Raw genomic sequence first — 26,018 nt, forward strand, 5'->3', positions numbered from 1 at the left:
ATTGATGGATTGAAGTAGTCACGCTTTCTGTATTCTAGTCCTCATAGCCTTTTTCATAGTCCTCATTCTAGTCCTCATAGCCTTTTTCGCTCCTCTTAGCCGGCAGGGCTTTGGCACAAGAATCGAAGGGCTCTGGAGACATAAGATTTTCCAGTCCTAGATTCTAAGACTTTCGGTCTTCATGTATGCAGTCGTAATGTCTCTACATATACTGTCTGGGATTGTCAATGGCGGCCGTCGAGCTTCCGTCGAGCCAGGATTCGAGGAATCTTTGTTTCCCTCCGTGTTGAACAGAAAGAGGCGATAAGGAACATTTTAGTTTTAAAGAAAGACAATCTTACTGTTTTACCGACAGGCTTTGGCAAGTCAATAATTTTTCAGTTCCTGCCCTGCGTTTTTGACTCCTGGCTTGGAGCAAGTGAATCGTTTATTTTGGTTCTTAATTTCGCCTTTAAATGCCTTGATGCGAGGTCAAACAGTGAAGCTCAACGATTTGCAGGTCAGCTGACTAATGGTTCGGAATACTGAGTCATTGAGCGAGGTTGAAATTAGAGATATCAAGCAATATCCAATAATTTATGGCCGACCGGAGGTATTTGTTGGAAAATTGAGGAAGTTATTGGATTGTGAAGATGTGAGACGCAATATGAGAGCTGTCGTAATTGATGAAGCATATCTCGTTGTAGAAGGGCAAGTATTTAATATAACCTGTCTTGAGTTATTTCCATTTACTACAGTAAGTAAGTGAACGAATTTTGCGCAGCAAATATGCTTTGGGGCCAAAGAATGTGACAAATAAAATTTTGTACCTTTTTTGAAGAAGTCAACATGTCTTCTTGTAGATGGCTTTTTGTGTACAAGGACTACAAGAAGTGTAATTTAGCTTCTTTATTTAGTCTTGGTTTATTTAGTCATGGCCCACCTTCTCTAATTGAGGGTGGAATTTTCTGATTAGGTTACAAATTATTACAGTTATTGGTGGCATTGTTTGTGTGATAATAATTTCTATTTTATTGATGCACTCAGACAATCCCAATCCTGTATGAGTAGCTTTCAAAGTACATGTATAAAATTTTTCTACTCGACAATTTGATATACTAGTAATATACTAATGCACTTGTGTGCTATCACTGATCACAAACTAATGATAATCATTGTTAAATCAGCAAACATTCGCATACGTTGTATTTAAAGGAAGAGTTTGTAGCCTGCATATCCCCAACTAGGTATGCTAGGTACCATATTTGTCATGGTGTCTGTAGTCGCACTAACTGCAACAGTAACCGAGCAAACAAAATGTTATACATCAACTTCCCTTGGAATGGTGGATCCAGAAATCATTGCAGTGAACCACAATAGGCAGAAAATTTTCTACACATGTTCAACACGACCACACACTAGTAATGACAAAAATTATCAAAGTGCTGCTTCTTATGTAAAGGGAAAAACTACTAGTTACGAGAGAGTACATACTGTCATTGTGGACATCGTATATTGACAATATAATTAGAAAATGTGATCTCAAAACAGCGTCCCTAGGTTGATGATTTTCTTAACCTGGCCTGTCTACTTGAAAATGTATTACTACTACAGTAAGGAGAAATTATAGGTTGACCACTTGTTCTTGAAAAGTGAAAATTTCACTGCTTAGCCCCTATTTTGTAAGTGATGAACACATTGTATATTTTCTAATCCACTGTAAACTTTAAACTTTATTCATAAGACTATTAGTGTTTTGAAAAAATTTGTGTAGTAAAACTCAAATTGCTCCTTATCTTTTATGAGACTTGAAGAAACCGATATATATTTCTACCCTCAATGTTGGTAAAAAGGTCTCTTCATTTTTAGGGGTTGATTGCAAGTCTCTCAGTTGTCAGGTGGTAGACACAAACAGAATATTTTAATGTCTGTTTTCAGTTGCACACATATCTGAGTTGAGAATTGAATGAGTATAGTTTTATGCAGTGAGAGATTTGTTTTGAAATTGATGCCTTGTTGTAACTTGGTTTTTAAGACCCTAATTTCACCTAAATCATTAGATTATACCTGACTGCAAAAGGAACACATCCTAACTTTTTGCATCAGTACATAGCTGAAACATTATCCACTCATCATCATTATCATCAGTTCCACTTCCCCGTTTGGAGATTAGGGCCAGCAAAAAAAAAGTGGAAATCACTTTTTGGCCTTCCCATGGTTCCTTCCGTTGATGCTAAAAAAAAATATGCTAGCAATTATTCGCCAGGAAACAACACCATTTACACACCGTTTTCCTTCAAGTACAATGCAGTAAAATATTTTAGGCATATTTTTTTCTGAAACACCAACCCTAAGCCCGCATTTATAAAAGGTTCCAACTTTCTAAAATTGTGGAAGGCGCTGTAGTGCAGTCGTGTTATTTTTGGAAGCAATAGGTCTAAAATGAGAGGGATTTTTGTTGTGATGTTGATCGCCCTCAAGGTGCCTCAAGGAAAAGACACATCCGACCACTTTCGAACTTCCGCGGTTCACTCTTCGTCGAGTGCTGACTCGACGACGGTGTTTCTCCAACCTGCTGCGAGCCACAAACTCTTTTTACACAAGACCCTACGATCGACAATTCCTGCGAAGAAAGTGATGCCAGCAACAATGAACGGAATTCTTTAATATTCTTCACCTTTCTGTACATGGTTCAAACAGTTTCGTTGGTAAACCATCGCCAAACTTAATTTCTCACCCAGTTAAAAACTCCAACACTTTTAAAATTTCCGGCTCTTTTCTGATTTCCTTGCCAAAAATATCAACTGGGGTTTCTAAAAAAACCGTTTTGTTGCAACAGTGACAAGTGTTGAGCCGTGAGTTAAACAATATGGCCCAAATCCTCCATGTCCTCCATTTTCAACACCGCTCAACACCGCTCAACACCGCTGGTCACAGCTGTTTCATATTTTCGCGCCAGCAATCGGCTTGAACATTCTGACTTCTGTTCAAGATTTCTTTGTTTTCAAACAGCCAATCAAAAAAGTTCGAATTAATTCGAAATCCTATGTCCTCAGAGCCCTTCGATTCTTGTGCGAAGGCTCTGCCGGCTAAGAGGAGCGAAAAGGGCTATGTGGACGAGAATGGAATTACTCTTGCTCCTGTTCTCGTATCACGGCAGGATGTAGATTGGGATCAGTTTTGTTTCTCAGCAAGTGTCCAGCTCACTGTTCATTTTCAACAAATAAAGAAGCCTCGACTATCCTATGTTCTGCTGTAAAGCAGGTAGGTAGCGGTAGAGCACGAAAGAAGTGTAGGAGAAATACGAGACGTAGTCGAGTATTTCTCCCTACTTCTTGAGTGCTCTACCGCTTCCTAAGTGCTTTACAACTGAACAGAGCACAGTCGAGGCTTCTTTATTTCCTTTATGATAAATAATCCATTGATTTCCCCACACATTCGGCTTAATTTTCAAACCAAACTTTATTTTCCAAACGATCAAAAGTCGCCTAAGCGTGTCTGTTTTTTGATAAAGCACGCTAAAACAAGGCAATCACAATCCTTGTTAGAATTGTTCAAATAATTTGAGTGAGTGCCACTAAACCCCCCAATTTTTTTTCTCCTGGTCACCACTGCAAAAACATTATCGTTGTAGCTATTTTCGTTAATTTTGTATGAATTTTCAGTTTGTAAAATTGCCCTTCTCCATCTTCACGACCGAGGAATAGCGGAGAATGTGACGAGTTGGCTTCTGACGTCATTTCGGGAATAACAGTATTTTGTTTCTGAGAAGAACATATGCAAACATGCGATAGTGTGTGTCAAAATCGTTGTAGAATACCAGGAAGATGTGTTGTTGGAGGCTGTAGCAATATAGGATGCGTAGGATAGAGTATTCCTCTTCATTCATTACCTCTATCTCGATGAAACCCGACCACAACCGAGAAAATACCAAAGAAGTGGGCTGATCTGTGCAAAGCTAAAGTCGGAGAGCCATCGAGGATTTCTTCGATCTCGGGTTTGCCGCTACTGTAAAAACCTAGAGATTTTCATGGCCGGTATATTCTTGTCTATCTCTAGTGGAATGCTTGACATTGTCAAGGTACTGCATAAGCTAAAAGACACGAATTTGGGGTAAGCTGGAAGCCATCTGACTATTCCGAGCGCAAAAGATCCTCTGAAGCTCAGACGAAACTTACGGTGAGGAAATTACGCGGTAAATTAAACGTATGGCGTTTTTTGTACTCGAAATAGAGACTTTTCTAAACGAATAGTAAACGAAACCTACGTCCTACAACGAGGCGATTAAGATTGTTGAGGTTTCGAACTGGTGAACTAGCTATGTATTTGTGGATTTTAATAAAAACACACGCTCGCCGGAGGTCGTAATCCGGCAGTAGGGAGCTTAAGCAAACCACGGCGACAACGGCAACGAGAACGTCACCAAACAAAAGGTTTAATGAGCAAAACAATAGCTGTGTACGTGCGTTATAAGTCTTTGTACATTTCTTTGCCGTCCTCTGCAAAATAGGGACCTTAAACACCGACGACGAATGGGACGACGACAACGAGTAAAACTGTTGTAGGACTGGGTCGAGGACGTCGTTCACGGCGTGAAAACCAAGTCCGAGTACATGTAAACAGGGCGGAGTTCTTGTAAACATCGACCTAAAACTATCGAAAAATTTTGTCATGTCTTCCTTTCACGAGCTCCAAAACCTGTTTCTCTTGAGCTACGAAAACAGTACTATCGATGACAACAAATTTTTAGTCCTACATGAGGAATTGATGTCGAAAAATCCCGACTTCTCATATGAAGAACATAACTGGTTTTCACTCGAACAGATGAATGATGCCGAATTTTCGGCCCGATATAATCTAAAACGACCTCCACGGTATAAAATTCTATCTTAAAAACATAAGTGAAAGCCTACATGTAGATAGGAACTAGAAGAAAATGAAATACAGAGTCATTTTTCAATTTCTGAAATCATTTAATTTTCTACTTTCGCTGACAAGCAAATTCAACGGACAAATCGACAAACCCAAAATAATGTTACCACCAACGATTTCTACACCAAACTCGCCGTAAAATCTAGTTAATACAAAGCTAAGAGGTTAAATAAATAACCAACTTTCATTTCAACAGTTTGATATACATTTTCTGCCTGAAACACTGCGTAAATAGATTAATACTTACTCACGTTCGCTCAGGACGGCAAACCTGGCGTTTTTACGTCCTAACCTTCACGTAGACGACGAGTCTAGCATGCGCAGTAGCGCGGTAAGGGGAAATTTTACTTCCGGTCGTCGTCCTCTGGCTTCGTCGTCGTCGGTGCTTAAGGTCCCTAATAAAAACGTGAAAAGACCGAATTCTGTATCATCTACTGAACGTGGATGACGACGGCTAATTTTTCGTATTTCCATTTGGAATTGAATGCTGTCATTACATATTTAGCCTGCACACGTCTAGACAATCGCGAATTTCGCTGGTAAAATATAAATTCATTTTTTACTAGGCCTCGTCCTCGGCGTCGTCGTCGTCTTTGCCTAAGCTCCCTAGTGTTTCTCAATTGTCGCTCCGAATAGAGAATTATTTTGTTCTTTGAGCTTCGTCTTTGAGGAACGAAATATATCTAAATTACAAACTTGGAATGGATCAAGCATTTATAAATATATGAGGAAGGTGAAACAAACGATTAAGATTCGACTTCATCGCTACCGACGGAGGTTGTGCTGAGAGAAGAATACGCTCGTCAGTCAACCGAAACGCAAACTAATAAGTCGAGGACTCCCAATTTTTAGCGTACGTAAAATGGACATTTCATTCAAAATAACAGTGAAGTAGAAACGTATTCATTTAAGCGATACTATACTGAACCTCTTTTCAAGATCTTGTAGAAGGATTTTTCATGATTTACTAGTACGAAATATGCAAATTTGTGTAGCTTGGCTTCGTACACAGTATTAGATTACGGTCGGTCGACAATTACAAAGCGAAAAGTTACCTCACCTTTGAATATTTTTTGCGACATCTCTGCTTATCTCTTATGTTAAAACTATTTTCAAGCATTGATCGGGAGAATTTGGCAGGAGTAGACTACGACTGCATCGCACATTAACTTGTATTTCGGGGGAATTAATGTTTGAATCGAAAAATGTTTTGACACTCTGAAATCTGCGCGTTCCGTAAAGTCAAATTACCGACTCTTCGTATTCATTGACATCTTTATAACTCTTTAAGGGCTCTAAGTTAGCCGTTTTCAGCCATTATTTGTACCTTTATAACCCAAATGGACCGGCAAATTGTCGGTCCTGATCCTGGCCTAAAATACAACGTAACGTGGCGATCTCGACTGGCGACCCGGACTTCGAAATGGAAAAATATATATACATCGCAGCCGTCCAAATCGTAGCTAGACTCGAAATTGTAATGCTAGATGATACAGTTCTTTCGCTTAAATATCTTGTCCAGTTTTGATAAAATATGAATCACAAAATAAACCAAATATGTTTTGACAGCCCTCGAATCGCAGTCAAAAGTCTCTTGAGTTGAGTGTTTCAGCCCGGTTCCCGAAGTGACGTCACTAGTACCCCGACCCAGATCCCACTTTGCGCGGTCGTGAATATAGAATTATATGTTCAAACGCCTGTAGAAATGCAGGGATTTTATCGATCGAGATAATTTTTTAGCTGAAGTAATCAGAGAAACTGGTAAATTTTACTAAACGAATTCAAATTTTTGGGGTTAGTGGCACTTTAACGACTCTAACGCACTTTGCGAAACAGATGAACCATCTTATTTTCACAGTCCATTTTAGTTGACGCTAAATGTTATAATTTGTGTGTTATGCAGATGACTATCTCTCCTTTATTTAGAGATCTCTTTAGATGTCCATCTTTTTTTAAAGCCTGATTTTGATATTGCCCATTTTGATGAGCAAATACCTTCTCAGCCGGCCCTTTTGTTGCATTTATTTAGAAACTTTTTCTTTAATTCTTCTGAATTTATGCAGTAGTGCGTGTTTGGCCTGTCGCTTTATGCTGCAGTTATTTTTTCTCAGACACAAATTAAAGCAACATTCAACAGTTTGAAAAATTAATGGAATATTTCCACCTCAAAAGTTTCTTAGTAGACTTGCCAAAGTCGGCTTAATTCTTCGTAGTCCAGAACAAAGTCTGGTCCCTTATAAAGAACTATAGATTCCTTCCGATAAAAAGTGGGTCTCTGCATTTGCTAAAGTGGTGTGTTATTTACTATCTTTATTCATAAATTAATGAGTGGGAATACACAAAGCACACACACAGACACACGCGCAAAATATGAAAAATGCGCTGCAGTTCTGCATTTATAATTGGTACAGGTAAAAATACCTCAGCATTCCATTCTTTTTCCTTGAACCGTAAGTGTCTTGTTTCAGAAAGGCAAATCACCCCCTAAGCTATAAATTTTTACTATCTTAATCATGCTGTCTGTATCCATAAACCTCCGAATTGAGCTAAATCATAACTAAACAGTTCCTGCTAATATTAACAGTTAATATTCTATTAAGACTAACCCAAACTAATAACAAGCTCTCTACAAGCTTTGGCTAATTTGATTCACTCTCCTCGGCGGTTATGCGTGTTCCTTGCTTATTTCGCGTATGTTAACAATTACCTGCTTTGCTTGTATCACATACACCAATAGAACTATAGAAGCTAATCTGGCTGGGTGGCTGATCTCAGAAAAAGGGTTGATATATATTTAGAAATGAAGATAACACAAACATATGGGTACAGAGAAAAACAAATAGAAAAACGAAACAGGCAAAGAAACAAAAAAAAAAACTGATGATGATCATCGTCATCATTGCCATCGTCATCGTTGTAGTCATCGTCATCATCATGATCGTTGTTGTCCCTACATGCTTCTCTCAAAGCTGTGCGACTCTCAAACTGCTCAAACTGTCGAATGGTAGCATATCGTCTCTTGAACGGGATTTCTTGAATCAGTCTGAAATTGTGCCAGGACCTTAAAAAGTAAGCGAACAAAACAAACAACAAAGGAAATTGGTAAAGCGTTGTAAAGTTACTTTTACTTGAATTGCTCTCTCCTCGTAGCGTAACGAGACTGTTTAACATAATATCATTCATTATATGGAAACTTGTCAGTTTTGTCAAAAATGAAATTTTTGACTGTTTAAATATGTGATTTTCTCGACGTAATAACAACTTCCTCGCCGGTGAAGAACACAAATTTCTGGTGATAACAAACACTATCACTATTTTCACAGCTACGGGTACGAGACCTTGGAAATATATACGCTCTTTGCAATAGACTTCCACCAATCAACCTAGATTCTAGTCTGCAGGAACGGCTTCACACTCACGGCGAAAATGTCGGGAAAAGCAAAGATAGCTTTGAAAAGTGAATATCAATTTGGAGCAGTAGTCGGCCGACAGAACCCCGCCGAATTCCGGTGACCTTTGCCATGATATTAAATTTCATTTCACAACTTCCAGGGAGAAGTCGTGTTGTACACAAGACGGTAAGTGGAGAGAAAGCTGTGAACACGTCCCACTTCGTCAGTCTGCCGCGTCACTGGGCTTTAGAGCAGGTTAAAAGCTGATGTGTGAGCACGATTGTGCTTGAAAAATAGGTGTACGCAAATAGAAAATAAGCATCGGCAAGACGTCGAAATATTTCCCACCAAGAACTTTAATTCCGCCGACAACCACTACAGATTGGGCTCAAACAACAATAAATCATAGCTATCTTTGCTGCTCGCATTCAAACATACTGAAGAGTTTTCCATCGCTAATATTTTCGCCGTGAACATGAAGCCGCTTCGCTTCAGAAGATCATAAAAGGTACCGCTGTTTGATTGATGGAAGTATATTGCAAAAAGCGTTTCGATTTCGAAGGTCGCGACTTGCGGTGAAAACCGTGGGAAGAAATGGAAAGGTGTGTTTTGTTCTTACCTGATTTCCGTGTTGTCTGCTGAGAATAACGTCCAGCTTCTCCATTATTTTTTTCATATCTTTATGAAGTATATCAACTTTTGCGTCAACTACGAATGCAAAAGATTTGGATATTTGGCTTATTTCGTAGTCATGGGGCATATATTGCTACTACGGGGTATGCTTCGGAAATTTGTCTCATAGCAACATAATATGTCTCTAATTAACAACAAACTATACCCCGTGACAACTAAATGTGCTCCATGACAACAGAATATGCCCATTATTGCAACATGGAGCCTATTTTATTGTTATGGGGCATGGTGTGTTGCCATGTGGTACATTTTTCTATTGTGATGAATATTTCGCTTAAACCAGAATTGGTTCGATTACCAGCCGCTGTTCAGGAAAGAAGCCCGCGTTGGTAGACCGAACTCGAGATACCGGCAGAAACTGAGCCTAAAAACGGAAACAAGAGCGTTTCTTTAATTATTATTTCTTCAGATACTTTGACAGCTAAAACTAGTAGCGTTTCGTCATGAACACCCTAAGTGAGACAAGAATCCTTGATTCAGTCTGTTTATTTGCCTTTTTACTTAATGTACAGTATTTGTAAATATTTTAATGTGAGGCGAGGTGACCTCTAGAAATCATCAGGCTTTTAGTTGAGGCCACCTCGTACGTAACAATACGGTTACATAAATACTGCAACAGTGTGCGGCTTTGCGAGTTCAGTAATTATTTTACTAAAAAACTCTTGCAGTTTTTTCTTAAAATTGGGAAAACTTGACAATGAAGTGATTGTAACAGGAAGGGAATTCCAGATCTTTGGACCTTGGCAAAGAAGTGTGAATTTTTTTTTAGATTAGTCCGGCAATGGTGCACGCGATAACTATTGGCTGTGCTGGTGCTATAGCCATGAATTTGACTGTTTGTAAAAAACAAGTTGAAAAACAATGGAGGCAACAGGTTGTTATGATAGTAGGACATAAATTTATACCCTTATGCGAGACGACGAGCATCGTCGACCTTTTCATATGGGACCCCCCCGGGCATTCTACCGGTAAAGAATTTTTGATCCAGTGTTAGACAAGGAAAATATTAAACTACTCACTTACTTGACATTGGAAACGAATCACCGTGTTTATCCAGGTAGCGTTTCGTGATTTTAGGAAAGAGCTCTTCCTTGTAAAACTTCTCATAATCATTCCGCCGGATTTGAGCTTTCTAAGGACAAAACCAAAATTATAAACAATTATTGGATAAAGTTTTTGTGACATCCAGAATAAGCCTTACCGAAAAAAAAAAAAGTTTTTGCTTCCTCACTGAAACACAAAGCGCTCGAACTTGACATGATTACTCCTTAGAAATCATGCACCGCGGTCATGCACGACATGATTACCCGGCCGTGACCTTGAGTGTCCGTGACATGATTATTGTGTAATCTGCAGCTAGATGACGTCACAGGCGCTGATTTCGAAAATTCGCTGTACGCTTTCGGCCAATCAGAAAAGAGATAGTGAGTTCAATGTATAATAACAATTATTATTTCGTTACACTGGAGCTAAAGGTTTCACAGATAACTATCTAGTTAAATAGAATAAATTGCAATATTAAGTCAAGGGTTTAATCAAATTATTTCAGATTAAACTGGACAATTTTGAATGGCGAATGGCGGATGGCGGATGGCGGATGGCGGATGGCGGATGGCGGATGGCGGATGGCGGATAGAAAAAAAAATGAGGATGACAGAATGCGGATGGAAAAATGCGGATGGAAAAATGCCAATGACAATACGCGGATGATAAAATCCTGATGCGGGAAAATTAACTACGATGTCTCTTGGCCGCAGTCGCTTTCTCCAGTGGACATTTTCTTAAGAGTAAACAGCGAAAGTCCTTCCATGTCGTAAAAGAAGAGCAGAGTCTGATGATAAAAGGAAAGTCTAGTCTTTCATTAGTCGATCAAGTCTTTTCCGTTTTTTTTTTTTTTTTTTCTGAATTAGGCGTAAAAATGTTTTGATCTGTTTTGTAATTGAATAAAAATACTGGACTTCTCCCGGCATAAATTCTCTAAGATGGCCTGTTTCATTTACAACTAGGACTGTAAGACAACATCACAGAAAGTTAATTTCCCCTAATCAGCATTTTTTCATTAGCATATTGTCATTCCATTTACAATTTTCCATACGCATTTTCCATCCGCCAAACGCTATCCACCATCCGCCATCCGCTATCCGTGAAACTTTAGATTTCTAGAATATAAAACAAATTCACATCACAGAGACCGTTCATATGTGGAGTTGAACTGTATAGAACTGACGCTGCCCTTTTCCCTTTCGTAAACAAGCGTTGCCATTTTCGCCATTTTTAATTATCAATGAATTTTTCCTACTAAATTAAAGAATAACAAAAGCTGTAAGTGACCACCCAGTAACGAACCCAGAACCTCTCGCATGGTACAATCCCTCTCATATATACCATTACACCACTAGGTTGATTCGGGTAATTAATTTGGTTGTAAAAGGCGACTTTCTTAGTTTATTTTACTTACAGTATTGCCGTAACCAACAAATAAAAGCTAACTGCAAGCAAGCCAGTGTGAAAGTGAACAACTAAGCATATGGCGAGTGCGTTTATATTAGTCTATCACCAATTTTTAACCAGTTTTGGCTTACTCCAGGCCCAAATAGAGCAGGCGTGGCATCGTTCATTCCGAAAAGTTTGGTTACTAATTATGGCATCGACCGTTTCCGAAAGGGAAATCAGCACCGACGCCAGCAAAAGTCGTGATCAAGAATATAAAATCGTCTGTCTCACATTAACACTTGCTACAACTCAAAGACCTTGTGCCAAAGAAACTATTAGGAACTGGACAAATTGAGTTACTCATGATGGTCAGTCAAGGCATCTCTTTCGCGAGGAGGTCATTGAAAGACAAGCGTATGCCTCATAGAAAATGCATGCTTACTGACAGAGCATCTGATTTGCCTGTCTTCTCAGTATCTCGGCAAACAAAAAGAAAAGAAAGGAAAACGACGAGGGTGAGTATCAGATTTCAGTGTCATTTTGGACAAACCTCATGTCGCTTATCTCCATAAATCTTGATGTAAAGTCGGGAAATTGGTACGGAAACGATATTGAACGGAACAACAATGGGATGATATCTTCTGTATTCATCTGCTATCACTGCGTGGGAGTACTTCCATTCTACATCTGCGTTAGTCTGAAAGCAAAGCAATTTTTTTCATCAACGCTTTAGCTTACCAGCAATTTTGAAGTTTTTGAAAGCCAATCTACATCAATGTTAATAGGAAAGCGTTAGTTAGCATGAAATTGACATAAAATTGACTCTGAAAAGCCCCGTGGGGACGAGCCAATAAAGTATGTATATATGTACGTATACATGAGAATCCCTTTAAACGTTTGCACTGAGTCAATTCGAATATAGTCTGATGCCTCCTCGACAATGAAGGCGTATGCTAATGACTCAAAATGTAGGCACTGACATCAGCAAACAATGCCTTTAAAGAAAGTGTTCATAACTCTCTGGGATAGGGTAGAGAAAGGAGGGAAGATAGTTGCTTACCTCGACTTTGTTGTATGTATTTGTAAGCAGAGCAACGAGCATGTTGACCAACATAATCACTGAGAGAATTAAGAACATGACGTACAGAACACCAACGACAGTAGTTGACAAATTGTCACGAGACTCCATTGTTTCCGGATTGGTCAGGCCAAACACAGACCATATAAGATGAGTGGATGCTTTGAATAAGCTAGAAAAGATAATAGTTATTGTGACATACTCTCCTCCAAAATATAGAAAATAATTAAGAGCAAATAACACGAAAAACCAAGCAAAATTTCAATTTTGGCGGCAGAAGTCGAAAAATCGATTTTTCTCTCTTTTCGTCCACAAATAGCCCTTAGGTAAATATGAAACGTAATGCAGTTTTTTGGAGCTCGAAGCGCTTTAAATTCGAGAAAACCGAGGAAAACGATTTTCGCCTCGACGGTCACCAAAATGACCGATCGCAATGGCTTAAAGTTAGTAATCTAAACTTAATTTGCGTTTGCGTGTAAAGAAGAACCAAAACTTATCGATACTTTTTCTTGAAAGACAAAGTATTTAGCTATCCAAAACAGGTTAGAACTTGACTTGAGCGCCATTCGAGAATAATCACACAATATTTAAAAAAATCCCTTTTAGTTTCTAGGTCGAATTCCTAATTTACGAATAAAATTCAGAGATATTTTTCGACATGTGCCATAACTCCAAATTCCTTGAAACTTCGCCTTTAGAACACTTTTATGTTGTTGTAAAACATGTATTAAAATCAGTTGGATTATTCTTTGAGTGCTTTTCGAGGCCCGGCTGAAAAATCCCGATTTTACCTAAAACATCACAAAAAGTAAATAATGGACTTCTGCGTGTTGGTCTGAGGGCAAGCGGGTACAGGCATTTAAGTCCTTATATTATGAGCTCTTTGTACTAATAAACAAATTGTTTGCTTGCACCTGTAATATAAAGGTAAAACAGTACAATCTCAACGCCAAAGTAACTTTATTTAATCCGAGTATGTTTTATCGCTTCGAATGCCACACATTTGTGACGAGATGTCGATGTCACACCAAGGCGAAACAGGAAGTCAAAAACTTTTTGCTACGCGGCCTTCCAATAATTAATTTAAGATAACTAGTCGCTAAAGGAGATATTTACTGAATGAAAGCTTAAAACAGTTGCCTTTTCTGTAACCTATCAAGTTCGTTTGCAAAAAGTTATTTCAGAGTCATTTCAGGACCGGCAATACAAGTTAAATTTGGTAAAGAAATCTTAAGTTTCATTATTTATTTTGTTTGCAAGTCACGGTTTCATTCCCGGCCGTGGAATTTACTATGTCCCACAGAGTGGGTTGCTTTACAAAAGGATGGCGTTTTACAAAAGGGCGGCCGTTTATTTCCGATGTAAACATGTCATGACGATAGTCTTTTGTACTTTTGTCAATATATCATGTTTAGTTAAACTTGGTATCTAGAAACAGATCGGAGTGCAATAGGTCTCGCGAATTCCAATTAAAAGTTCGGTCAGAAATATTCCCCGCCGAAGCGAAGTTTTTTTTTTTTTCACTAATGTTTCCACTTTGTTTCGACTTTCCGCGATTGGCAATCCATGACTCACTAAAAGACCCGTTTGCAATAGTTAGCTGGACTGCGGGATAGAATATTTAAGCACGCCATATCCATTCAAGCTAATTAATTTTACCCAGTAAGTTGAATTTTCCCAAGAGAATTCAATTTTAGACGTCACGCTGCATCTAAAAACGATATGTATTCTCAGTTCTCTTGCTCTTTTTTGCTTTGTATTTTTTTTTTTTTTCGTTTTGGCCGTCTTGTGAAACATACTGCAACCATATAATGATCGAAGCTCTACCCTAAATTGATTTTGAGACTTTTGCTAACACTTCGTTTGCTTTCGGAAGGCGTGACGCGTCGTATCTACAGCAGATCGAAGGTCGGACGACAGAAGTTCGCAAATGCGGATCTTTTTTAAAGATTTCTGTCGTTTCTCCTTCGTTACGTTTCAAAAATATGAACTGTTGTTTTTTGGATGAGAAGAATTGCTAAGCAATGCGGGTGGACTCTGGTCAGCTATTCTTCCATTATCGGCGCATAAACTGATGAACGAGACTGCCGAGGAAAGTCAGAGGTCAGCGAATCCTCTTTGGCAGTGATATATACGAAAAGACAGGTTGGGTGACGCCAATTTGTCGCTATCCAACGTGGTATCCGTTCCAAGAAGAGGTCACGAAGGAGAGAAGAATAGAATGAAAATCCTAAGACTTATAAATGCTGCTATGTCAGGATTGCAAGCGGAAATCTTTCTTGCGATCAATGTTGTTTTGTCGGCTCAGTGTTAAATGGACACGTTCTACATTAGAAGATTGGAAAATAAGCGCCTGCTCGCATTAACTTTGTAGCCCCGTTTTCCATATTCAACTGAAGTAAATGCAACTCTGTAACTTTATTTGTACATGTACACAGTTAAACAGGTTGAATTGTTTAGAATTGCGGTGGCGTGACAGTGAAATCTACACATTATCCGTTTGTCAGTAATCTAATTAACGTAAAAGGATTGAAATGTTTCTTGTTGGTGAAGGTACTTTTGATTGCATGAATAAACTCATGTTATCATTTTATTTTACTTTAAAAGAAGCATATTGACCTGCAGAACGAAAATATGATAATGAAAGAAGTTAAACCGTTTTACTTCAGCAGACTTTCTTGGCCTCAGAAAAACACGCAGCAGTCTATTGTTTACTTTTTGCTGATTTTCAGGATGTTTTCGTTAAAATCCGGTTATTTCAGCGGCGCGTTAAAAACCACTCGAAGAATAACCCAAGCTAATTTTGATACATGTTTTACAACAACATAAAAGTGTTAAGTACAAGGAACTAATAATACAAGGACTTAAAACGCCTATACCCGCTTACCCTCAGACCAACACGCAGAAGTCCATTGTTTCTTTTCGTGATGTTTTAGGTAAAATCGGGATTTTTCAGCCGGACCTCGAAAAGCACTCGAAGAATAACCCAACCTAATTTTAAGACATGTTTTACAACAACATAAAAGTGTTCCAAAGGCGAAGTTTCAAGGAATTTGGAGTTATGGCACATGTCGAAAAATATCTCTGAATTTTATTCGTAAATTAGGAATTCGACCTAGAAACTAAAAGGGATTTTTCTTAAAATTGTGTTTATTCTCAAATGGTGCTCAAGCCAAGTTCTAACCTGTTTTGGATAGCTAAATACTTTGTCTTTCAAGAAAAAGTATCGATAAGTTTTGGTTCTTCTTTACACGCAAACGCAAATTAAGTTTAGATTACTAATTTTAAGCCATTGCGATCGGCCATTTTGGTGACCGTCGAGTCGAAAATCGTTTTCCTCGGTTCTCTCGAATTTAAAGCGCTTCGAGCTCCAAAAAACTACATCACGTTTCATATCTACCTAATGGCTGTTTGTGGACGAAAAGAGAGAAAAATCGATTTTTCGACTTCTGCCGTGCTAAGTTTGCTAATAAGAAAAATTCACTCTTAAACTTTATAATTCAAGAGAGTTTATGATACTGTGACTCATGGTACCTCAATGAATTACTTACCAGGCCGATGATCCCTTTGCGCAAAAGCTGACAGTAAGAAACACGAAACACAATATGAGTATATAAGAAAAATGAAACGTGAAACACAATGTATTCTGAATTTGAAACCGCTCCTAACGTATATCTTTTTTACGAAGGTGGATCAATTACGCGCTGCTTTGAAAAATGCAATTAAACTGTTCGAGGAAAAGGGAAAAACGTTTGACTGTATTAAACAGAGGTAACCATCTAATAACGGCAAAGCGTAACCACAGACCCCACAAATCGAGTCCCGTTGCTTTCCACTTCGCGAGTTGGCGTCAGATAGGACATCTCTGCTGTGTAAACCATCGTGATAGCCACGGAGAAAGCCACAATGACAAAGAAAAACTGAACCAAAATGATTACCAAGTCAATGCACATTCGGAACAAAGCCAGCTGGAGAGGGCCAACTGTCTTATTGACCTCCAGAATACTGGAGAATCTCAGGACAAGGAACAAAGTGTTAATGCCATACAAGTAGTTTATCAGCTCCAGTAATCGATTATGATACGGGTCTCCCCCGTAAATGATCGACGTGATTCGGAGCACAAATATGAGGGCGTGCAGTGTAAGTGTTACAACATCAACGTAGTTCCACATGTTCCTGCAAAGGAAGGGTAAAGTTTAAGTCTGAATTGAGAAAGTATACCACATCTTCAAATGTCATCACGACAGCAATACTTCTACTCCCCCTTGGATTTCCTCCATCCGCAAATAATAATTTTCCCTGTACCTGTCTATACATCTCCCCGGAGAAGCACTCTGAGGGCAAAGTGTCCTATTCAGGAACGCAACGGAATAAGCTAGGACTTTGCTAGACCCAGACCGCCCTACTCGGCGTTCGGCGTTCGGAGGTGTAACTATAAAGTCACCGCGCCTCTAACGAAAGAGAGTAAAGATGCTCAGCCACCACGGTCTCGACTAATGAAAACGGCACTAGGCCCATAGGTGTATGGAAAAATTAAACCAGAAAATCTTAGAATAACAAAGTATTCAGCAAGATTACAAATGGTGTTAGTCACTTGACCCAGATTGTTAAACTGCGATTAAAAAGCAAGTTATAATCATTCAGCAATATGCACAAAACTGATTGAAAAATAGACGCTGTTCCTTAGTGACCTAAATGAAGGTTTGGAAAACTGATGTAGATTTGTAATAACTATTTGAGGATTAGCTTTCATTTGATCAGGGAAATTCTTTTCTTTTATATCAATATTTTTTCAGTTAACAACAGTGACATGGAGCGTTAACGCTGCCGAAAGTACTTGTGGGTCTCATAAGAGATTCATGTGAGAGAGATTATGAAATAAAGTTCAGATGCTTGCTTTGGTTTTCACTAGCTATATCTTACCGCAGATAAACTCGGGATTTAGATGTGAGATACTGCTGTATTTCTGAGAATATCAAACCGATGTAAAATACCAGGATGAGGAATTCTTCGGTCCTCGGTGAAACAGAGGATGCTAAGACGCACATTCTGAAATGCAATGCTATGAAGACCACTTGACTGATTTTGTCCTTTAAAAATATGACGAATGGTGTTGTTAAGTAACCCAGGTACATAGCTACAAGAGACACAACAACGTATAATTAACGTAGTTTATGTACATTAGTGACAAAAAAACGTATTTCGTAATATTTTGTTGCATGACGTCTTGATGCTGCTTGGATATGCTATGCAGGTTGAATGGGCTCTCTTTTCTCTCAAAGTGACAAGGAAAAGGTTATTGCAACTGATTTGTCTTAACTAATAAACAAAACTGGAGGAATTGATTGAGATATCTTCTTTTCCTTCTAGGTGCCATTACGAGTTTTATAAAACAGATACAGACCTCTTAACGATCTGGTTTTTTTCCATTTTACCCTCGACCTAGGACAGACAATCTGATCCTTGTAGAACACGTATGTGATGACTGGAGATAAAACTGGCGTCAAAATTGTGTCTACGATAGTAAATATATACAACAGCAACCGAAGTTTTCTTCCAGGAAGGCACTGCGATGGCAAACCATAGTTCCACCTTTCATTCAGCAGTCTGTACGTCAGTGGATGGGATACGAACTACGAATGAATTAAAAATAGAACCAGTATGTCATGAATCGTTTCAATATAATTTAACAGGAAACGAACCATTTACAAGAATATTATTAAACAGTTGTCATATGTATGCGACGCTCCTTCAAATTTTGATGCATCGCAATTCAATAAAGCTGGCAGGTATGTGAAATGCTGTAGAAAACTTTTAATTTCGCAACACTTAGTCAGTTCTAAGTGACGAGGAAAAATAAGAAGCCGTTTGTTTTCTTGCACTGGTTAGCTTCGTGAAAATCGAGCAAAGAAATATGGATATAGCTCAATGCAGATATTCCTCGCTTGCTTCGAGCAGTCTTGGGGAACAAGTTATTTTCCCAGTCGAGGAAATGGGTCCAAATATCATGCAACAAAACAATTTTTTGGCGTCATGGATTTTTCAGGCTATTTTTCAGACTAAACAAGGTGGATGTTTTGCTTAGCGGTAGATGAGTTGTTAATCTTGACTAGCTTTCATTTGTATCCCTTACCGCAGGCAAAATGGTTAAAGAACCTAAATCTATTAACAAATAAGTCTTCAGTATCCAATAGAATATGAAACATTGCTATCAGCAGGAGAAAAAAAGCGCTTTTCGGTGAGAATGCACGGAAATTGGTTACTCGCCGGTTTTCTGATACTCGGGATCGAGGCATTGGTTACACAGGAGAGACCACAACGGTGACTGTGAGAACGTCGACGCTATAAAACAACATAGGATATTCATTTTGCACGTGCGATATACACTTTGGTAGAATAATGTTTTTTTTTTTATTATTCTTATTTAAAGGTCATGGAACCAATTTCGAAACCGAATAGTGTTGTTTCAGCGTTGTTCTATTGACAGTACTGATCGTGGGCCAGTTCATATTTTAAAGAAATAACTGCTGCGGTTGACTTTTATTTCTTATGAAAATGACCATTGAGGTGTTTTCTAACCTTCTTTTGTGAGAAACGAATTGCAGACTCTGTTATATCATCAAGAAAGGACGCATACGTATCCATATCCACATCTTGTTTACGAGATATTTCTTCCTTCTTATTGACTTGATCTATCAGCGTAACCGAAAAATCCTCGACCTGTTCTGCTAGGGTGTTAAGAAAAACAGCATTTTCATCCCGACTCAATGCTAGCTCCTTTAGTTTCGTAGAAATCTGTTGTTATCAGAGAAAATAAAAATCTGTGTCAGTGATAATACAACTTACTGTTATCAATTCAACTCATTGAATTAGGAGTGGGTGAAGTCAAGATAAGTTTAACTGCTTTCACAAGCTGCACTTCTTTTAAGCGATTGTTGTTTTTTTTTTTCAATTTTGGAGTTACCTCAAATGCTTTTTCAAGAGGATTTCGACAGTGGCAAATATTTTCTGCTGTGACAACCTCCTCGATCTGAGCAACAGGTACTGTAGAAATCCTTTTGAGGATGTCCATGATTCTATCCTCAGCTGTAAAGTAATTTGAGTAAGAGATAAGGCATAAGCTCCGACAAATAAAGCTTATATTAATCCCGTTCTTGTGGGCTTACAAAAATGACTGCGGCGTTAAGCGCCAAGAGCATTTAAAAAACAAATTAACAGACAAAAAAAAAAAGAAAAAAAAAAAAACCTTGGATTAGTGTTAAGTGCATCCGAAAATGAAAATTATAAACCTGTTATTAACGCGTCGTCAATTGTACGCTCACGTTAGCTGGCCTTTAATTGGTGAAGTTATGGCCACCATCTTTAAAAACATATTTCATACTATTCCATCGCGAAACTTCAAAATTAAAATGGATTAAACATGAATCTCAAAATTTGAATAAATCTGCCTGCCGAAACATGGTTGCCACCAAAATGTCGCCGCAATTTCCATGAACAATTTTTTTCGTGTTCCAATTCAAGACACATCTCGCAGACGTTTCGTCTGAAAACGAATAATGATGAATTTCAGAAGATGGCATGGGTACCAAGAAAGTATAAAACGAGGCAAAATAGGGTTTTGCCATGAAATATGAGATCGTAATGGTGTGCTTTCTTAATTTTGCAGAATTAATAGACCCTTCTTATCGTAGTATTGGCTAAACAGTCATAATACCTTCAGTTATCTCAGTTCCGTCTAGGTGATCGACCTCTGGATCAGTTGTTATTTGTTTTAAAAGAAAAAAAAGAAAAACGTTAGCTTCGGGCGTTCATTCGACTTCTATAAATTCATCTTACCACCGTTTTCACTACTACGCGACCTTCCAAACCAAAACGCTTTTTGCAACAGACTTCAGTAAGTCAGTCAGTCAGTCAGACAGACAGTCAGTCAGTCAGTCAGTCAGTCAATCAGTCTATCAGTTAGTCCCTCAGTCAGTCAGTCAGTCAGTCAGTCACTCAGTCAGTCAGTCAGTCAGTCAGTCTGTCAGTGTGTCAGTCAGTCACTCAGTCAGTCAGTAAGTAAAAGCTTTAGTAATGTGCCAATGTATTTAGTTTTTACAACTAATTTGGGACCCCCACAAAAAAATATTAAAATTATTTACAAATAAGGAATAATAATAAAAATGTATATACAATTAAAATATGTAGCATGTATAAATTGTACAATAAAACAATGGGTATATAAGAGGCAGTCTCTAAGAATTGCAAAGGTTACAGCAGCTATTGTTGTTGTTCCGTCAATCAAACAGCGGTACCTTTCAAGATCATCCGAAGCGAAGCGGCTTCACATACGCGCGAAAATATTAGCGATGGCAAACACTTCAGTAACTTTAAATATACGAACAGCAAAGATAGCTATGATTTATTATTCCTTGAGCCCAATATGTACTGTTGTCGACGGGAATTAAAGGCCTCTGTGGGAAAGCTGTCGGCGAATTGCCGAAGCTTTTCTCCTTCTTTGCGTACACCTATTTTTCGAGACCAATTCTGCACACACATTAGCTCATGTTTAACGTGCTCTTAAGTCCGACGATGCAGCAGGACAAATAGGACGTGTTCACAGCCTTCTACATCTCCACTTACAGTTTTTGTGTGTAACACCACTCCTCTCTGGAAGGGTTGGAAAATGAAATTTGTATCGTGGCGATGGTCAACGGAATTCAGCCTTGTACTGCTGACTAAAAACCAAAATTGATTTCCTAAAGCAACAATAAATCACTAACTTACTTAAGTTTGTTTCTGACTGTTCAATATTTGTGTTCCTTCCAATTATGGTAGTTCGCTATTCACTTTTCAAAGCTGTGTTCGTTAATTGTTGCCGACATTTTCGCTGTGAGTGTGAAGCCGTTTCTGCAGACTAGTATTTCATAAAAGGTACCAGTGTTTGATTGATGGAAGTCTATATAATGCAAAGAGCGTTTTGATTTCGAAGGTCGCGTTGCAGTGAAAACAGTCGTAAAGCGTTAGTTAGATGGACGATTTCAAAAGGGATCGAAGGCGCACACTTAAAGGCCCTCCAGTTCGCAAGTCGTTTATCAATATCTTGAGAGGGAATATAGATCTTTTTGCAGTCTAGCTAATGGGAATGGAACTGTATCAGAGACAAAGACTCTGGTCTTAATGACTATTGCTGACGTAGTTGTCACCAGTTCTGGCACCTTCTAGGTCCTTTTAAGTCCCGTCTCCACTCTAATTTCTGAATGTCATGATTTATGCACATATGTCATCATTTGATACCAACCTCCGTTCGGATGTCTTTCTCTTACATGAGAATGTCTGCTCAAAAACTTACGAAGGTCTAATGTAACTTCTCCAGCGCCTAAGATAAGTGATAACAACGAAAACAACAAAAATTAAATGTATCACACTCCTCGAGACACCTTCCACCAACTTTTCTTTCCAGTTTTAACGTAACCCTTTAAAACTGCGCCACTCCCGCCCCTCCCCTCCCCAGCACTACTTCTCTGAAAACTTTGAAAACAAAGAACCCACTGTAGGTCTAATATTAAATGCGATTACGCTTCCGTTGGCTGGGCTAACAACACAGAATAGCGTGACCAACCCGAGCTTTGTTTAAGAAAATAGACTAATAAAACTTAATAAAACGTTTAGAAGTCTTCGCATATTACCCTTCTTGCAGTTTAATTCGACTTAAATCGGAAAACCTATCTACTGGGTGGCAGACTGTTACCTTCTCGAAGCCTTGTTACTTCACTCCTGACGAAGGCACGCGCTCGAGAAATGACATTTCCTTCTTCGTTTTCTTCGTTTGAGTTTACCAATTCGTCCATTATGATACAATAATTTAACTGTGTTTCATTTTAATTCGATCTTGAGGAGCGCTGGTTGACGAAAAACAGAGTGTGAAGTGCCTCGCTTCTTACAACAGTAGCTCAAAACCAGACGCCGGATGTCAAAAACTTATGACGCGGAAAGTCAGTTTCCACTGTACACTGTAAAACAAAACCAAACACCTTCGGTTAAGCTTGATTCCCCAAGGGGGGGGGAATGTTCTTTGGGAATTTCTGGGTGGGGATGTGCCGCTGGGACCCTGGAACCCTTAGCCTATACCAGAGCTAGTTCAGCTGAATTTTGCTAACCTATACTAGAGTAAACTCCCCAAATCCCCTCATCTATCGACACTGTTGAGGCTGATTTGCGTAAATTTAAAGTTGCCGGTTTGATTTTTTTATATTTTTGAGAGGCAATTCCTGGTTTCCTTACTCTAGATAAAATCTTCAACCAACCAGTTAGTTTTGTGAAAAATGACACCCTATTCGAGACCCAAACGCTCTGATTTATATACCCTATCCTAGAGTAAACTGCTTGAAAACCATACCCTTTACAGCGGCACTTACCTATATAGCCCATATATGGCAGTGCGCTCCCCCCCGGGGGGGGGGGGGGCTTGATTCACAGTGCAACGTTGAATATATTATGTAAAGATGTTGTTCACTGATAACCTTACCTTTGCTTAAATCAGCTTAAATTCCACCGTGTAGTTGGGACGAGAAATCAGTGCTTGTCATTGCCAACGAGACAGACGAGCGAAAACGCGAGTCTGTCGAGGCGGCAGGATATAGAGCCGTACGTAGTTTGATGGCTATGCAGAAAAAATCTCAGATCTTTCAGCTCGACTTTCGCGTAATCCGGCTCCGTCAGTGATATTTTTTTGGCCATGTTAGGATGTAGCCGGATGTTGTCGATATCTCGCACGAACCAATCAGAACATTATTTTTCTTTGTGACGTGACGAGGCTTCGTTATTTGTTCAACTCTCCTGGGTGCGGAACCTCGTTGGGCGATTATTTTGCCTACCATTCTGCTTTTTGAGGCATATACATCTTGTATTTGTTGTGATTGAATCGTACAATTGCTAAAGCTGAACGAGACCCGAGTTGTTGTGTGGAATGAATTCGAGTGTTGTTTATTTGATTCAGAATAACGCTCAGGATTTGCCATCCGTTCGACGAATTTTTTCGGTAAGTAGTTTGTCTGACATTCTGCTGTACGCTGTGGCTACATGTCCGGCAGCCGGACAGGTTTTTTAAAATACTCTGTGTCCGGCAGTGAGACTTTTTTTTTAAGAAGTAAAACAACGTAAAAAGAACTTTATGACAGGTGACTCCAAGAGGAATCGAACCGGGGTCGCCGGCATGGCAAGCGATACCCATTACCAGTGCGCCACAGCAACTGGCCGGCAACGTTCGGAATTCGGACACGGATCATTTTGAAAAACCTGTCCGGCTGCCGGACATAGAGACGCAGCGTCTGCTTTTTGAAGGTGAATGTAAGTTAGTAAAGGATCAATGAGGTGCATGTAACTTCGATTTAACGCGTTTTCACGGATACAAAAGTGTTGAGCAGAGAACAGTGTAAAATGAGCTTACATGTAATATGGCGAAGATTATCAATGTTGTTTGTTTAATTTGAACCTATTTTTAAAGGATCATTTGCAATCAATTCGGTGATTCGCGGTAAGTTTTTAAGTGACTGTATATGTTTGGTTTGAAGTTTCTTTTAATTTCGAGAACTTTGCTCAGACTGGTCGTCAGAAGTGAACTCGTTGGTTCGATTTGAGCCTCTTTGGCTCTGTCAACACGTTGATTGAAATTTATTCTCAAAGAGCGCTTTCGCTTGCAACAAATCCAAGTTACATTCATCTTCAAAAAGCAGAATGTCAGGCAAACTACTTACCGAAATAATTCGTCGAACGGATGGCGAACAAATCCTGAGCGTTACTCTGAACCAAATAAACAGCACTCGAATTCGTCAGAAAACAACTCGGGTCTGTTCAGCTTTAACAATTGTACGTTTCAATCACAACAAATCCAAGATGTATACGCCTAAAGAAGGCAGAATGGTAGGAAAATTACTTGAATACTTACCAAAATAATCGCCCAACGAGGGAAAAGAAATTGATTTTAACACCTGTTATACTGGAAGTGTAACAAGTATGATTTTTAAAAATACAAAAAAAAAGTGTTTAGCGTTTTGTTCACTCACTGAGTAGAAAAATGAACAATGTAGTGTTCAATCACAGCAATAATTTGAAACATTAACTAAAAGAAATTGATTTTAACACCTGTTATACTAGAAGTATCCCAAATCAATATTACAAAATTCAATCGACTCTTGTTGACTAACTCAATTCACTCGTTGGCACTTACCGATAGGTACAACTAGTGTATTTACACCTGTTCTTATTTGCGAAAAGGGAAGTTGAACTAATCATGCGCGAAGTTTGATGTTAATGTCACGTGGAAACAATAAAGGCAATAAAAATGACAATTAAAGGAAACAAATGGTTGTATATGTTGAACTGGAGTACTTTACGGATGAGTACAGTTATCAGAGTTAATTTATTCCTTACAATAAGGCAGGCGTCCTTGCGCAGTTTTGCTTATTTATTAATTAATTAATAATTGAACTTCCCGGTATTTTTACTTTCCCAAACTAACTACTTGACATTTCTTTCTTTTTCTAGCTAGCTTGTGCAGCGCAACTGAGAACAAGTTTCTTATACAATATATATACATCGTGACGCAGAAGTAGGTCGAGCAAATCGCACCATTTATTGAGTGATGATGTCGATCATTCTGTTTTAAAAATAAACGCCACGCAATGCATGCAGAAGCAACGCGATGACATTTAACTGCCATTTCCAAAATTTTGTCTAGAAAACTGGAAATAAACAAACAAACCGACGCTTAAACCACTCTCGTACCCAGTGTCTTCGTTCCCTTTGACCAGCTCGCTTCGTCAAGCCAGCATGCGCAGTAAGGAACGCACTGTGGACTTTTTTTTTGTTTTTGTCACACAAGTTTGTTGGTGGCATTTAACCCCAGAGGGTTACTGGGGTCGCATGTTTGCGACATAAAAGATATATGATACCATTCTGATAATAATCATTTATTATCGGCCCAAAGCTGAAAAGGACTTTCTCATCGATAAAGCATCATCGCTCCCTTTGGCTAGACTTTTTCTTTTTAAAAGTTTTCTCTCCCGAGGATGCTTCTTTTGTGATACTGAAGGCTGCTCTAGACTGGGAGGTAACGACGAAGCGGCTTGTGGCTGTGAGTTTTGCTGCTGAAAACAAATCGACGGCGAGTCATTTCCACTATGCTATGAAAAGTGAAAGCGTTGAAATTCGTACGGATTAAAGTGAAGGCCATAATGAAGGCCATAATGAAGAATTACAACTGATAACTTTTTGTGACAATTGGGAAAATGTTAGAGCAAGAGCTCTTTACACACGATCGCGATACGTGCTTGTGTTGTGAAATCTAAATTTAATTACAGAATTTCAGATTTGACTGACATTGCAACTAAAGAAAAATAATAATAAAAAAATGCTTTTCTAAGGCCATTAGGCAAGATGTGATCTGCTTCGTGGCAGGATATCGGTCTCTTTGATCTTAAGACGTTGCGGAACGGTCAGATTAACGCTAGAGATTATATGTTGGCGTGCTT

The 26,018-nt window shown here is 38.8% G+C and overlaps 1 protein-coding gene across 4 annotated transcripts in view; it reads right to left on the reverse strand.

The window, feature by feature from the left end:
* Positions 1 to 2,167: 2,167 nt before the first annotated feature.
* LOC145478946 (transient-receptor-potential-like protein) overlaps positions 2,168 to 26,018 on the reverse strand; it is a 30,546-nt gene continuing 6,695 nt past the window's right edge. Inside the window, exons 1-15 of one of the 4 annotated variants that reach the window (XM_081457151.1) lie at positions 23,657 to 23,924; positions 22,238 to 23,620; positions 21,788 to 21,865; positions 20,222 to 20,257; positions 19,472 to 19,593; positions 19,087 to 19,302; positions 17,912 to 18,140; positions 17,431 to 17,644; positions 16,315 to 16,683; positions 16,059 to 16,085; positions 12,490 to 12,679; positions 11,980 to 12,126; positions 10,020 to 10,128; positions 8,923 to 9,011; positions 2,168 to 7,972 (exon numbers count right to left, since the gene is read on the reverse strand). In XM_081457151.1, the coding sequence (XP_081313277.1) occupies positions 7,901 to 7,972; positions 8,923 to 9,011; positions 10,020 to 10,128; positions 11,980 to 12,126; positions 12,490 to 12,679; positions 16,059 to 16,085; positions 16,315 to 16,683; positions 17,431 to 17,644; positions 17,912 to 18,140; positions 19,087 to 19,302; positions 19,472 to 19,593; positions 20,222 to 20,257; positions 21,788 to 21,865; positions 22,238 to 22,337 (1,998 nt within the window). In that variant the 5' untranslated portion in view covers positions 22,338 to 23,620; positions 23,657 to 23,924 and the 3' untranslated portion in view covers positions 2,168 to 7,900. Of the gene's footprint in view, positions 7,973 to 8,922; positions 9,012 to 10,015; positions 10,129 to 11,979; positions 12,127 to 12,489; positions 12,680 to 16,058; positions 16,086 to 16,314; positions 16,684 to 17,430; positions 17,645 to 17,911; positions 18,141 to 19,086; positions 19,303 to 19,471; positions 19,594 to 20,221; positions 20,258 to 21,787; positions 21,866 to 22,237; positions 23,925 to 26,018 lie in introns of those variants that run through there. The other 3 variants (XM_081457152.1, XM_081457153.1, XM_081457154.1) reach the window with 3 other exon arrangements.

This window comes from Orbicella franksi, chromosome 2 (genome assembly GCF_964199315.1).
Source record: "Orbicella franksi chromosome 2, jaOrbFran1.1, whole genome shotgun sequence".
Classification (NCBI taxonomy): Eukaryota; Metazoa; Cnidaria; class Anthozoa; order Scleractinia; family Merulinidae; genus Orbicella; species Orbicella franksi.